The sequence below is a fragment of the Saccharomycopsis crataegensis genome (assembly GCF_037102585.1).
Source record: "Saccharomycopsis crataegensis DNA, jcf7180000000098, whole genome shotgun sequence".
In the NCBI taxonomy this organism is placed as follows: domain Eukaryota; kingdom Fungi; phylum Ascomycota; class Saccharomycetes; order Ascoideales; family Saccharomycopsidaceae; genus Saccharomycopsis; species Saccharomycopsis crataegensis.
In genome coordinates, this window is record NW_027043838.1 from 1,382,814 (window position 1) to 1,397,131 (window position 14,318).

The window sequence follows — 14,318 nt, forward strand, 5'->3', positions numbered from 1 at the left end:
TTGCCTTGCATTTATTGCTTATCATTAGATAGATGCTTTCTTCTGTTGAAATTGGATCGTCAATCTACCAATTATCACCAGCAATTGTGACATGTTGAAGGTTGTGTCATCCCCATACTTTTTTGCAGGGATTGCATGACGTGCGCCAGGCCCTCACGTGGACGATGGGGTGGGGGCCGTAACTTGTTTGTGAATAATATTTGTGTCAAAGAAAAAAACAACATCCTTTTAGCAACGATAGCAAAGTTCACGTATTTTACAGGATAATCTCTTCATAGTCACCGGAAGCCATGAAAGAATTGCTATTGAAATTGGGAGACCATGGTGAGCCTTCTACTTTCAATAAAGGAATATTGCTATTGAACTCGTTCCCATTTGACACCTCTGGGGATTACAAAGATGTCATTTTTAAAATTAAACTCGTTATCTCTGCTGCGTCTCCAGTGACAAGGGATGGGATTATCTGGACTAATATTCCTACAGACCCTTCAGTTATGTTTAATAGAGAAAAATTCTATAAGAACCCCATCGACAATTCCTTCTACAAGGATATCAATTTGACTTTAAGTATTAATAAACCCGGGGTATATGCGTACTTTGCTTCTTATCGTTCTGCAGAAACAAATAAAATAATCACGACCAGAAAGTACTATTTTGTGGTTCAACCATCGTTGGATATAAATGGTGAATATTTAACTTTGAATTCCGTCTCAATTCAATCAGTTGTTTCGAAATGGATGGGTCCATTGAAAGACTGGGATAATATTTTCCAAGAAATTTCAAATAAGGGATACAATATGGTTCATTTCACTCCGTTACAACATCGAGGGGAATCTAATTCTCCCTATTCCATTTTTGACCAGCTTCTGTTCGATCCGAATTTATTTGAAAGTACAAAACAAGTTGAGAATCTTGTAAAAAAAATGCATTCAGAATTTAAATTGCTATCCATGACTGATATTGTTTGGAACCATACTGCCAATAATTCGGACTGGCTCAGAGACCATCCTGAAGCAGGCTATTCCAAAATAACTGCTCCTCATTTAACTGCAGCGATCGAGTTGGATAAAGCCTTATTGGTGTTCTCGACACAATTGGAGAAATTAGGCTATACATATAATATCAACACTGTCGATGATTTGTTGAATATAATGGATGGTATAAAGACTAATGTTTTGGAACAGTTAAAACTTTGGGAGTTTTATACCTTGAATGTTGAAAAAACTATTTCCCAATTGAAAGAGTTTTTAGTGCTGCACCCATGTGAATCTATTCCGATCATTCAGCTAACTCAATCGCAAATTGAATCTTTATCCGAATTGGCAAAACTTGCCACAGATTTCTGTACTGATGGTATGGGTTTTGGATTGCTGAGTAGACATGGGAATGAATTAAATGTTTCAAAATTCGCGAGTGTTGTTTTATCATATATTAAGGAAAAACCTCAAGTTTCTGAGGCTTCTTTTGAGAATGTTCTTTCTGAATCCGACAGATTGTTGAATGAAATAAACTTGCCGTTGTACAGAATTTATGATACAGATGTTTCAGTTATTTTAGAACAGTTATTTAATAGAATAAAATATTTGCGAATTGACGACCACGGTCCTAAATTAGGAAAGATTAGCATTGAAAGTCCATTGACAGAACCTTATTTCACGAGATTTGATGATCCGAAGACAGGCGAGGAAATTGCTTTAGCAAATAACGGGTGGGTTTGGAACGGAAATCCATTAATTGATTTTGCTTCAGATAAATCAAAAGCTTACTTGAGAAGAGAAGTTATTGTTTGGGGCGACTGTGTCAAATTAAGATATGGGAGTGATCCAAAAGATTCACCTTATTTATGGGACAGAATGATAAAGTATACTCAATTGTGTGCCAAAGTATTTGATGGTTTCAGAATTGATAACTGCCATTCCACTCCTATTCATGTTGGCGAAAGATTGATTGATGCTGCCAGGGAGGTGAACCCTAATCTTTATGTAGTTGCAGAGTTGTTTTCAGGAAGTGAAGATTTGGATAGTTTATTTGTTGAAAGACTCGGTATTTCTTCTTTAATTAGGGAAGCAATGCAAGCTTGGTCAGAGGATGAGCTTTCTAGATTACTTCGTCGACATGCTGGTAGACCTATTGGATCCTTGAAATGGCTACCTTTGGATGATTTTGCTTATCCGGCTAGTTGTGAGCCAGAAGCAAATAAAGGAGAATATGAAAGAGTATCCGAGATCGCAATCCCAAAATTCCTCGCGTATCAAGAGCCTCATGCGCTTTTCATGGATTGTACTCATGATAATGAAACACCATTCCAGAAGAGAACTGTCGAGGATACGTTACCAAATGCTGCTTTGGTTGGATTGTGCTCTTGTGCAGTTGGATCAGTGTTTGGATATGACGAGTGCTATCCGAAATTGTTGGACGTGGTCAAAGAAACTAGAAGTTATACTTTTGGAGATAATGGTATCGGTCATGTTAAGAAAAAAATATACGCTTTGAGAAATGAATTGGCAAAAAGTAACCTCTCTTTGCAAGCACATGAAATGCACATTCATCATGAAGATCAATATATCACTTTCCACAGAACTAATGCTAAGACGGGAAATGGGGTGTTTTTGATTGCTAGAACGAAATTTGCTGATGAGGGTGCTGAGTTTTCTTTGAAACCAATTACCTTCCATGGGAGTAAAATTACTCATGAATTTGCCTATACTTTGAAGAAAGTTGGAGATCCAAAGGCATCTGATGCATATATTCCATCAATTCCCGTGGAAGTCCAAGAATTGGAGAGTCCGCAATTTGAATATAACCCTGAAACCAATGAAACCACCGTTACATTACCTAAATATTTTCCTAGAGGCAGTATTGCGGTTTTCAGGACTCAATATCTTGATTTCAATGAAGAGTTAGACAAGTATCTTCAAGAGGGCGCAATTGAAGCATCTAAAGATTTAAACCTATATGACCTAAATGCTCTTTTGTATAAATGCGAATCAGAGGAAAGAGATGCGAGTGCTGGGAGAGATGGTAACTATAATATTCCTAAGTATGGTCACTTGGTGTATTCTGGGCTACAAGGTTGGATAAGTGCCATAAAAGATGCCATTAATGAGAACGATCTTTCTCATCCATTCTGCAAAAATGTTCGGGAGGGTGTTTGGTCATTAGATTATATTGTTAATCGGACACTTAAATACACTGATTCACCAGGAATTCAAAGATTTCATGATTGGATGGCATCAAGAATCAATACTGTTAAGGGATTACCGTTTTTCTTGCGTCCAAAGTATTTTGTCTTGGTATTGGGTATTGCTTATGAAGCATGCAGATTCAGGTCTCTTTCGTTGCTCTCACCGATGTTTCACGAAGCTACACTTTTTGTTCAAGATTTGGGATTGACATCTATCCAAATGATTGGTATTAATAGATCAGCATCTCTTAACCCTTTCAAGCCGGTTCCTAGTATGGCAGCCGGACTTCCGCATTTTAGTTATGATTGGGCAAGATGTTGGGGAAGAGATATTTTTATTTCCTTGCGTGGGTTATTGCTTGCATCTGGTAGGTATGATGATGCTAAGAATCATATTCTTGCTGCAGGTTCGACTTTAAAGCATGGCTTGATTCCGAATCTTATTGATAGCCTCAGAAATCCTAGATATAATGCTAGGGATGCAACTTGGTTTTGGTTGCAATCTATTCAAGATTATATAACTGTTGTTCCAGATGGTGAAAAAATATTGGATGAGAATGTCAAAAGAAGGTTCCCACTAAACGACAAATATGTACTGCACGATGATCCAGAGGCTTTCAGTTACGAGAGTAGTATCAGGGAACTTATATACGAAGTCTTTGCTCGTCATGCCAAAGGTCAAGATTTCAGAGAAGCGAATGCAGGTCCAATGTTGGATAGACAAATGAAAGATGAAGGGTTCAATATTAAGATCAACGTTGATTGGGAAACAGGATTGATTTTTGGAGGTAGTCAGCTTAATTGTGGTACTTGGATGGATAAAATGGGTGAAAGTGAGAAAGCCGGAAGCAAGGGGATTCCGGGCACTCCAAGAGATGGCGCGGCGATTGAAATTAGTGGTTTGTTGAAAAGTTCTTTGAGATTTGTCAATCAGTTAAATAAACAAGGGTTGTTTGACTATACCGAAGTTGAAAAGGAGGATGGAACCAAAATAAGTTTTGAAAAATGGGAACAGTTGGTGGGGGAAAACTTTGAAAGGGTGTACTATATTCCAATGGATGACGCTGATAATCATAAATTCGACGTGAACCCAGCAATTATTAATAGAAGAGGAATTTATAAAGATTTATACCGAAGCGGGAAAGAATATGAAGACTATCAATTAAGACCAAATTTTGCCATTGCGATGGTTGTTGCTCCAGAGTTGTTCACTCCTAAATATGCAGTTGGTGCGTTGAGAATTGCTGACACCACAATTAGGGGACCGGTTGGTATGAGAACCTTGGATCCTTCGGATTACAATTATAGACCATATTATATAAATTCAGAAGATAGTACTGACTTCTTGACCTCGAAGGGCAGAAACTATCATCAAGGTCCAGAATGGGTGTGGTGTATTGGGTACTTTTTAAGGGCATACTCTTACTTTTATTCGCAAGATTCTATTGTAAAAGCTAGGGAGCACAATAATACTAAAAAGATCCGTGAACAATTATACAGAGATTTGATGTATAAGTTGGAGGGGAATAAAAAATGGGTTAAGTCATACGCCTGGAGAGGCTTGACTGAATTAACCAATAAGGATGGTGAATTATGTCAAGATTCGTCGCCTACTCAAGCATGGAGCTCTGGTTGTATAATTGATTTGTTTTATGATTTTTATGATACAGACAAAAACAATTTATAATTTTTTTCCTTTTTTTTTTTTTTTTTTCTATTTCGATATGTTTCTTGATTTTGGAATTTAATACCTTTAGATTTGAGTTTTTATTTTTTAATATATATATCTATATTGGTTTTATTCAAAGTTTTAAAAGTACTTCTGCAGATCTTCTAGTTTGTTTTGGATATGTAGTAAGTACACTACCGTTCCGGTTTATGATGCAAATCACGTTTCCCTTCAAGCAAACCCCCAAATGTATAATTGCACAACTTTAGAGTTGGATTTTTCCTTAAATAGCAACAGACAACCAACCATCTAAACTAAAGCCTTCACAATGCCTATTAAACCAAAATCTGCCTTAATCGTCGTTGATCTTCAAAACGACTTCTTGCCACCGTCTGGGTCTTTGGCAGTTCAAGGGGGTCGTGAAATCATCCAACCGATCACCGATTTATTGGTATCTGAAGATTGGGATGCGATTGTTGCCACCAGGGATTTCCATCCCAAGGACCATTTTTCCTTTGCGTCCAATTGGGACCAAGCGCCATTTTCTTCCAAACAGTTCACCCATCCTTTGCAGGTGATTGATCCCAACACCCAGAAAGTTGGAACCAAGACGCAAATTCTTTGGCCTGATCATTGTGTTCAAGAGACCGAAGGGAGTGAATTGACGGATACTTTTGCCAATGGTTTTTACGAAATGATGGCCAAAGAGAAGAAAATTAGCAGTAGCAGTAGTAGTAGTAGTAATAGTGGTATTAGAGATACCATACCAATGGTGGTGGAAGTTAAGAAAGGGTATTTGGTGGATCGAGAATATTATTCGGCGTTTGAAGATACTTGGGGGTTACATCATACCGAATTGCACAATTTCTTGACAAAACGCGGGATTGTCAATATTTATCTTGTGGGATTGGCATACGATTTTTGTGTTTTGAATACCGCTATCAGTGGGACTAAATTGAATTATAATACTGTTGTGATCAAGGATCTATCGAGGAGCGTGTATCCTGATAAACTAGAAGAAACCGATGCGGTGTACCGGGAAAATGGGATCCAGATCATCACTTGTGAAGACCTCAAGAAGAATTAATAATTATCGTAGTTTCACATGGGTATCCAGATCATCACTTACAGCAATCTCAAGAAGAAATGAATTAATAATAATGGTGTTTTCGCATAGTTTAAAAAAAGAGGATATATTGCTTATATAATATAGTACATAGGATCATAAATTGATCTCCAACATGGTATGTTCAAGTATACTACCATTACCCTCGTCAAGCAGCAGCAGTGGTTGATTCCCGCCCTTGTTTTGGGCTTCCAAGTCTTTGAAGCACTTATTTGACAATTTCATGACTTCGGGACTGACATTCAATTCACTCAAAATATCACTGTACTTGCAGATCAACTCGACAAAGCAAGTCATTAATAGTTTATGTATTCTGAGCACCAAATATTGATTAGTGTATTGGTGATGAAGTGGTTTATAATATTTCTTCTTGGCATCTCTGAGCTTGACATGATCAAAATCGATCTTGTTGTAAATCATATACTGTTCACTGAACTGAATGGATTGTTGCAACAATGATAATACTTGGTCAATATTGGAAAGTATTTTGTTATTTAATTTGAGGTCGATATGTGAATTTTTCACCACTAAGGTAAATGTTGAAAGATAGTAGTACAATTGGATGGCATCTATCAATTGTAAGTTTTGCTCTAAACTGTTGATATTGAGATAGACCAAGACAATTGTCTTGACATGATTCCACATCTTGCAAAGAAAGGCAACTTTGCCCCTCATGAAAGCAATAACACCAAATGATTCACTAGATTCTTTATCTTGTAATGACGCAACAAACTTGATGGAAATAGAGTCCAAAGTCGACCAAAAAAATGATGTCTTATTTTGCTTGAACATGTCTTTTTCATTAATTTTCACCTTTTTATCGTCGTTTTTCAATAACGTTTCCAAACTTTTAACTGGCGGTTTCTTTTCATCAACTTTAATTTTCATTTTAGAATTTAAGCTATCAACATTGGCCTTGACAATATGTTCCACACTATTGAAAAACTCACCGTAATAAGAGATGAATTTACCATAAAATTCCGGTTTTTTGCTCACTGCCATGTATCCAAGTTCTTGCAAGATGGTGATCTTGATCAACCTGTCTTTACTAGTATCCTTTAATCCATTGAATAATAGTGAGAAATTAACGGCCTGAGAATTGTTAACGTTGGAGTAATTAGAAATCAATTGGCCAAAATGCAAACCACCAAGTAAGATGTAAGAGTTGAACACGCAATATGCGACAATGTAGCACAAACATTTCAACACCACGCTGAATATAACGATCTTGAGGGTAAAAATGACACTGACATCAAAAAGACTATTCCGAGAATACGAATCTACGTTAGTGACCAAGGACGCCCAACTACTAACAATTTGGTTGATGTTGATAAAGTAAAGGAAACATTTGAGGCCTGCAAGAAACACCAAGAGCAGTTGAAGGTAATTCTGCAAGAATTTTGAAAGATTCTTTGGATCAAGGTACGTTTGCAACAATGATTTGGAAGTCACATGGAATCTGGTGAAATCAATACTCAATATTTGTTCATTATGGCACAAAGAATAGAACCCATTGAAAAACCCGTTGGCAATGGCACATGAGTAAAAATAGAGGAATGTACTGTTGATCGTTGGTTTCTGGTGCTTTTTAGCCTGGTTCAAGAAATGTAAATCATCAAAGTATAAACTGCCAATCACGCCAAAATAAAATAACGACACCACAACACTGATAAGGTAGATTGTCAAGGAAACTGCATTAAGGTTCAAGGCATTCTTCACGTTAAAATACGACAAAGTGGAATTGTTATAGTTGATAAGTTTCTTCAAAAAGGCGTATCTGAATAGGATAAATATCGAGCAAATTGTCGTGAATAATGTGTATAATAATAACGATGTTTTCCATGAAAGTTGACAAAGGAGCAAGCTAGGAACTATGAGACATGCCAAAGTGAAATTCAGCAAGTACTTGAGCCTTATCTTTAAGACATTATCTACCAATACACCATAATCATCCATGCTTGAAATTCATTAAATTGAAAAAAAAAAACTATGGTTAAACTGTATAGAAGTTGGCATCTGCTTCGAATTCCTCCAAAGTTTTTTTTTTTTTTTGTTTTTTTTTTTTTTTGCGCGATGAATCCTTTACGGCCGCGGCGGCACTGGTGGACGTGCTGGGAAATTGGGTGCACAAACAAAAGTGGTGATGCGAGTGATAGAAGGGAGGGGAGGGGCAAAGTGAATCACTGATGGATTTGCCACAACGATGAATTCAGATATAGATAGAGAAATAAGTGATCTGGAATCGGATCAGGACCCTCAGCCGTTTGGGTCGCCATCAAAGAACTCGAATTTATCCGAGGAAGAAAGGCTACAAATGGCGTTGAAGCAGATACAGCAGTTAGAGAATGAGTTGTCGGATTTCCAGCAGTCCAGTTACGAATTGGAGCAAGAATTGGAAAAAGAATTGAACGATCTAGAAACCAGGAAACAGGAATTGGAGGAAGCACTCGAATCTAAGCGTAAAGAAGCGGAGAATTGGAAGGCAAAGTACGTGAGATTAGAATCGGAGTTCAATAATGTGACTAGTCGAAATGAGGACAAATTCAAGAACTACAAGAAGGAATTACAGTCTGTGAGAAGCAAATTGGTGAATATAGAGATTCTCAATGACAATATTGAACAGAACGAGCGGATTCTTTCCATTAACTTGAATGATTTGGAAACTAAGTATAATGACTCTTTAGAAAGGATAGCATTATTAGAGAGCGAAATCAATTACAAGGATGAAGCATTACTTAAAGAGAAGCTTGACAATCAAAATACCCAGAATCAATTCAATGAGTTGAAGGGAGAAATAGATAAGTTGCGTAGCCAACAGAAACAGAAGCTCCAACGCGAGAAATCACAATCAGGTCAATCCTCTTCACTGATCTTCGATTCTACTGGTAATGCTTCGGTTAGTGAGCTGGTGAGAAATAATATTCCGAAATCAAATTCTATCAAGCAATTACATAATATGATTGAGCAGACAAAGTTCATGGAAAATAGGGTGGAAACCATTAGAAATACCATTAGACCATCAAAAATGAGAAAAGTCAGCGGGAAAACTATCAGAGCTGAACCGGTAGAACATGAAAGTGATATGTCCTATGATGGAGGGTCGGAATTTAATATTACTGGGGTATCAAGCATTGCCAATAGCACGGGAAGCATGGATCAAACGGCTTCATCGTATTTCACCGCCCTAAGTAAATCAACCACTAATGATAGTTTGAGCCACTCCAAAGCAAGAAATAGAAAAGTCAGAAAGCTGAACTTACAAAAACCACCACTTCAGCCACTAGGATCCAAGCCATTTTCGGGTACCAAGGAATTCCAGACCCATTTCACGGAAAAGAAAACCACTCCTGCAACTACAATTAAGATGGTGTCATCTAGCGTATCCAGTACTAAAACGTCTACCACTTCTAATTCGACAATTAAAAAAATATCTAGTACTGCCCATCAGTTAGAAACCATTAGAGGATCGCCTACGACGGTAAGGACAAGGGAATTGAAGCGGGTTGCAGCAGCAAATAATTCAAAAACGTCAGAAGTGAAAAAATTGTTTAATAGCCCATCAAAGACTAAAAATAGACTAAAGGGAGGACTATTGCCAAGCTTACGGAAGTTCAATTTGAGTGAAAAGTGAAGTGTTTATCAATTTTTTTTTCTTTCTTTTTTTTTTTTTTTTTTGTCGTGGAGGAAAATTCTATCATATCTAATATATACTAATTGTGAAACTGCGATTACTAACTAATATATCCATTGTAATCGATTTCTTACCCATTATAAACATAAAATAAATAATACAAGCCTAATTATAAATGACTGGCGAAGGCGGCTGTTTCGTAAGCTGCTTCGAAAACCAACTTTTCAAAAGTCTTTTTGTCGAATCAATAGTTTGATCATAAACTGAGACGTATTCAATCTGTGTTTTTGAAGAGCTCATCTTTTCTGCACCATCTATGTCTGCCAGTCCATAAGCGTCAATGATATTTGGCACATCCATCGCTCCCATAAAATCCTGGGGTTCGACACAATTCATATGAAACCTAAAAATCTTTTGTGATTCACCCTCACCCGATATTTGAAAAATAAATGATTCGAGTTTGATTTCTTGTTGACATTTGCTGCACACTGGGTCCAGGAAATCGTTATCATCTCTAGCGTGCAAAGGGGTTCTACCATTCAACTGTATTTCGAAATCCTCGGGAATAACTGTCTTATCAATACTATCAAAGTCTGAAACTTGGTCGCCCGTATTAGCCAACAAAATGTTATTAGTATTTTTATCATTATTATTATCCTTATTGAGTGGCTTATCAATGGTGTTTTCTGTAGTGGTATCAGGTATACTTGATTCTTCCAAAGCGCCGGATTTATCATTGACATTGATGCTTCGGTTAACGCTTAGCAAGCTAGCGTTGGTTTCCTGATCAAAGTTTAGAAAATCAGTATTGACAGGAGGTTCTTGGGAGATATACTCTTTCAAGATTTCTCTATTTTCCTCCATGGAATTCTCGGCCTCAGTATGAGTATCCATCACCACGATTTCAGAGTTTAATTTATCAAGAAATAGCTGAAGCAAATGGTTCTCTTTAGTAAGGTAATTATAAACAAGGATCTTATGAAGTACAAAGGCAATGACATAATCGATAGTCTTCACTAATTTCGTGCCAAATTCCTGCATCTCATAATCAGAAATGCTAGTTCTTAATAAATCGGCGAATAAGCTATGAATCCGGGTATGTTTTTCCTTTAGTGTGGTGTACCTGGTGAAATTGATTTTTTCCAACAGGTTGCCGCTTCCGTTTTCTGACTCTGCTTCTGTGAATTTGTACCGTCTAATTGCGGTATAATGGTCTTCAATGACGAAGAAAATGTCTTGGGTCGCGTTGAATAGAAGTTGGATTTGTGATAGTAGGTTATTAAAATTTTGAAACAATCCCACTTTGTCGCGGTTATTGATGTTAACCCCAATGAAATTGAATTCCAGCTCGAGTTTTTCAAAATATAAATCCAATTTTTGGGAAATATTTCGGAGTACCGCATTCAAATTGATACTACTGGCATTTTTGTTGAACATTATAAATCGTCTTGGATCGACGAACTTCGGACTCAATATCACTTTATATTTCTTGAACAATGTAAGACAATCAAGGTGCCAGTATTCTCGTTTATCAGAATTATAAAACCGTACGTCTTTTATATTACTCCCTGCCAAAAGCATGGTGTTACAACCGCCGCAGTATTTAGTAGAGTAGTCATTTTTGCTGAAATCTCGAATATCCAAATTATCGTGGTGAAACTCCGCGTCTTCTTCGCCATAACCCTCGCTGTCTTCGTCGTCGTCGTCGTCTTCCATATAATAATCTAAACTGAATCCGTGGTACAAATCACTATGGATTCTACTCTTGCGAATTTCTTTATTTTGCAAAAAAGTTTCTTGATTAACTTTTTCTTTCCGATATTCGACAATGAAATGTTTGGAACAGTACAATTTCCGTTTCAATTCGAATACTTGGCCGTCCAACGACAATATTTTCAAACATTCGGAGCAGCGGAAATGCTCTTCATGGTACTTGTTTTCTAAATAGGTCACAAGCCCTCCTTTCTCAATCGATTCTCCACAGGCATGGCATACCTCATTCATGTCTCTTTTGCAGTATATCATCGGTAAATAATGTCTATTGATCTTCTTGAAGGTAATGTAAAACTCCGACGAGCAGTCATGCTTGCATTGGTGACAGGTTAGGCATTTGGTATGATACAAGTTCACCCCATTTGACTCCTGGCGATAATCTGAATCTTTGTTAATATCCCCTTTGCAATAAAAACACTTGTAATCTTTGTCCTTTCTCCTTATCGATGGCATTGACGGGATCGTCAACTGCTCGGACGCCTTCCTTACTTTTTTGTTGAACAAATTCATTTAGTTAGGTTCTTTTAGCGAAAGCAGAATACTCTGGCGGACAACAACCCTATTCGTCCTCCTCGATGATGATGATGATGATGATTGTGCTGTTTGACAGTGGTGGTAGTGATGGATGGTGTGTCGTCAAAACTCTGTTTGATGAATTACCAGATCGGTGGATTGTCACGTGCACGGGCACCGAAAAACTTCACCCGAACTGAGGAAAAAAGGAATCTCACTCTTTCTTTCTCTTCTTTTTGATCAGGTCAACTACCATAGAGATTTTATTGATCTTCATAGACAGCAAAAAAAAAAAAAAAAATTAAACAAAAGACGAAAATCTTTGGGCAGTAGGGAATGATCGGAAGAACACGGTTGTTCTCCAGGAAGATTTTCGCTTTAGGCGAGTCCAATTTATTATTACGGCAGCATCCTAGGCTATCGTGTGCCAATAGAAGAGGGTTTGCCAGTGGTCCTCCTTCATCGTACAAAGGGCAAAATGACAACAAGAAGAAGAGAATTTTCACCACGAAAGTCATCCCGGGATTGATTATCACTGCGGCAGCGTACGCTGCAATCGACGATGATTTCCGCAGTGGTTGTGTCCATGTTTTCAAGATGATGAAGCGGACGGGAATCGTTGGGGTGGCCACTGTTAAATGTTTCAGCAAATATAAAGCAGTGTTATCGAAAGAATACTCATCCGAAGAAGAAAGAAACAAAGCGTTATCAAAATGTCATGCCGAATGTGCACATATTACTTATGAAGCTTTGGCTCACAACGGGGGTATCTACATCAAATTAGGCCAACATGTGACAGCCCTTACGTACTTGTTACCCCCAGAATGGCCAGAAGCGATGTTACCGTTATTAGACCAGTGTCCTAGATCCTCCCGCGAAGAAATCAACCAGTTATTCATCGATGATCTCGGGAAACCGATCGATGAGATTTTTGAGACTTTTGACCAAGACCCATTTGGCGTGGCCTCATTGGCCCAAGTCCATGTAGCCACCCTCAAAGATACTAAACAACAAGTGGCAGTGAAATGCCAGCATCCAAGCTTGAATGAGTTTGTTCCACTAGATTTATTGTTGACGAACGGTGTGTTCAGTGCATTGCGGAGGATTTTCCCTGAGTACAATTTGAGTTGGTTAGGTGATGAATTACAGCGAGGCATCTATATAGAATTGGATTTTAACATCGAAGCAGAAAACTCAAAGAATACCCGCGAATATTTTTCGAATTTCAAGAACATTACCGCGCTAAGAATCCCCGACATCACTTGGAGTTCCAAAAGAATTTTGATCATGGAGTTTTTACCAGGAAGAAGATTAGATGATTTGAAATACTTGGATGATAATAATATCTCTCGAGCCCAAGTGAGTACCTGTTTAGCCCATACTTTCAACAACATGATCTTCACCCCAGGGGTGGGTATTCATTGCGATCCCCATGGTGGGAACTTGGCGATCCGCGCGTTGCCAAAGTCCGAATCTCACAACGGCCATAATTTTGAAATCATTTTATACGATCATGGACAGTACAGGCATGTCACTACCGAGATGAGAAGATCATATGCAAAAATGTGGTTGGCATTGCTTGATTGTAAACCTCAAGAAGTTAAAAAGTACGCCAAAGAGTTTGCGGGGGTTACCGAAGCCGAGTTTCCGATCTTTGCTGCTGCCATCACCGGCAGAGACTTTGACCATGCGGTAGGCGATCTTCGATCCAAGAGAACCCAAGCGGAAATCGATAACATGGCGGCAAAATTCAGAGAAGAGGATTTACTCATTGTGCTCATGGAATTGTTGTCCCACTTACCAAGAATCGTGCCGCTTATCCTTAAGACCAACGATTTGGTGAGAAATTTGGATGAACGGTTAGAGAATCCTTTGGGGATGGAAAAAGGGTTTTTGGTGATGGCTAGTTACTGTGCCCAGACGGTATTTTATGAGGATAAACAGGTGTTGAATGAGAAATATTCCAAGTTTTCTGTGCGGTGGGTGTTGGGGTACTTGAAGGCTTTATGGAGGTATGAAGAAAGAATTGGCCAATTATATATATATGACATTGCGGTCACGATGCAACAACTCAGAGAGAGACTATATGGATACCTATGTTTCTGATATATATATATATATATATATAAGATAATATATATGTATAGAAAGACGACAAATACATTGTAAAAGATATGCCATTATTGTGGGCGGACAATCGGAGGGTGTGATACCCTGGTTAAGAGCGCGGGGGTGTGGAGGGAGAGGGGAGGCTGTCATTTGCTGCTCATCGTGTGCTTCACGTCATACATAGCGGTAGGCAACATTACTAGGAGGAAAGAGGGAAGAAGAAAAAATAGAAGGCACAAGAGATCTTCAGTAATTGGTTTTTAACGAAGATACAAATTACATATATTCCCTTGCTAATTATTGAAATATCTGT

At 38.0% G+C, this 14,318-nt stretch overlaps 6 protein-coding genes across 6 annotated transcripts; 4 read left to right on the top strand and 2 right to left on the bottom strand. All coding sequences in view use genetic code 12, as the record gives it.

Moving 5' to 3' along the window:
- Positions 1–290: 290 nt before the first annotated feature.
- GDB1 (bifunctional 4-alpha-glucanotransferase/amylo-alpha-1,6-glucosidase) lies at positions 291–4,871 on the top strand (the record flags this gene model as incomplete). The annotated part of the gene is made up of 1 exon (XM_064999861.1): positions 291–4,871. One exon carries the CDS (start codon positions 291–293, stop codon positions 4,869–4,871), a length of 4,581 nt encoding a protein of 1,526 aa, XP_064855933.1.
- Positions 4,872–5,181: 310 nt separating this feature from the next.
- On the top strand, positions 5,182–5,940 carry PNC1 (nicotinamidase; the record flags this gene model as incomplete). The annotated part of the gene is made up of 1 exon (XM_064999862.1): positions 5,182–5,940. The coding sequence occupies one exon, from the start codon at positions 5,182–5,184 to the stop codon at positions 5,938–5,940; it is 759 nt and encodes a 252-aa protein (XP_064855934.1).
- A 135-nt stretch (positions 5,941–6,075) lies between these two features.
- On the bottom strand, positions 6,076–7,935 carry DASC09_062790 (uncharacterized protein; the record flags this gene model as incomplete). The annotated part of the gene is made up of 1 exon (XM_064999863.1): positions 6,076–7,935. One exon carries the CDS (start codon positions 7,933–7,935, stop codon positions 6,076–6,078), a length of 1,860 nt encoding a protein of 619 aa, XP_064855935.1.
- A 247-nt stretch (positions 7,936–8,182) lies between these two features.
- On the top strand, positions 8,183–9,610 carry DASC09_062800 (uncharacterized protein; the record flags this gene model as incomplete). The annotated part of the gene is made up of 1 exon (XM_064999864.1): positions 8,183–9,610. One exon carries the CDS (start codon positions 8,183–8,185, stop codon positions 9,608–9,610), a length of 1,428 nt encoding a protein of 475 aa, XP_064855936.1.
- Positions 9,611–9,775: 165 nt separating this feature from the next.
- On the bottom strand, positions 9,776–11,893 carry DASC09_062810 (uncharacterized protein; the record flags this gene model as incomplete). The annotated part of the gene is made up of 1 exon (XM_064999865.1): positions 9,776–11,893. The coding sequence occupies one exon, from the start codon at positions 11,891–11,893 to the stop codon at positions 9,776–9,778; it is 2,118 nt and encodes a 705-aa protein (XP_064855937.1).
- A 339-nt stretch (positions 11,894–12,232) lies between these two features.
- CQD2 (Cqd2p) lies at positions 12,233–14,002 on the top strand (the record flags this gene model as incomplete). The annotated part of the gene is made up of 1 exon (XM_064999866.1): positions 12,233–14,002. One exon carries the CDS (start codon positions 12,233–12,235, stop codon positions 14,000–14,002), a length of 1,770 nt encoding a protein of 589 aa, XP_064855938.1.
- Positions 14,003–14,318: the final 316 nt, after the last annotated feature.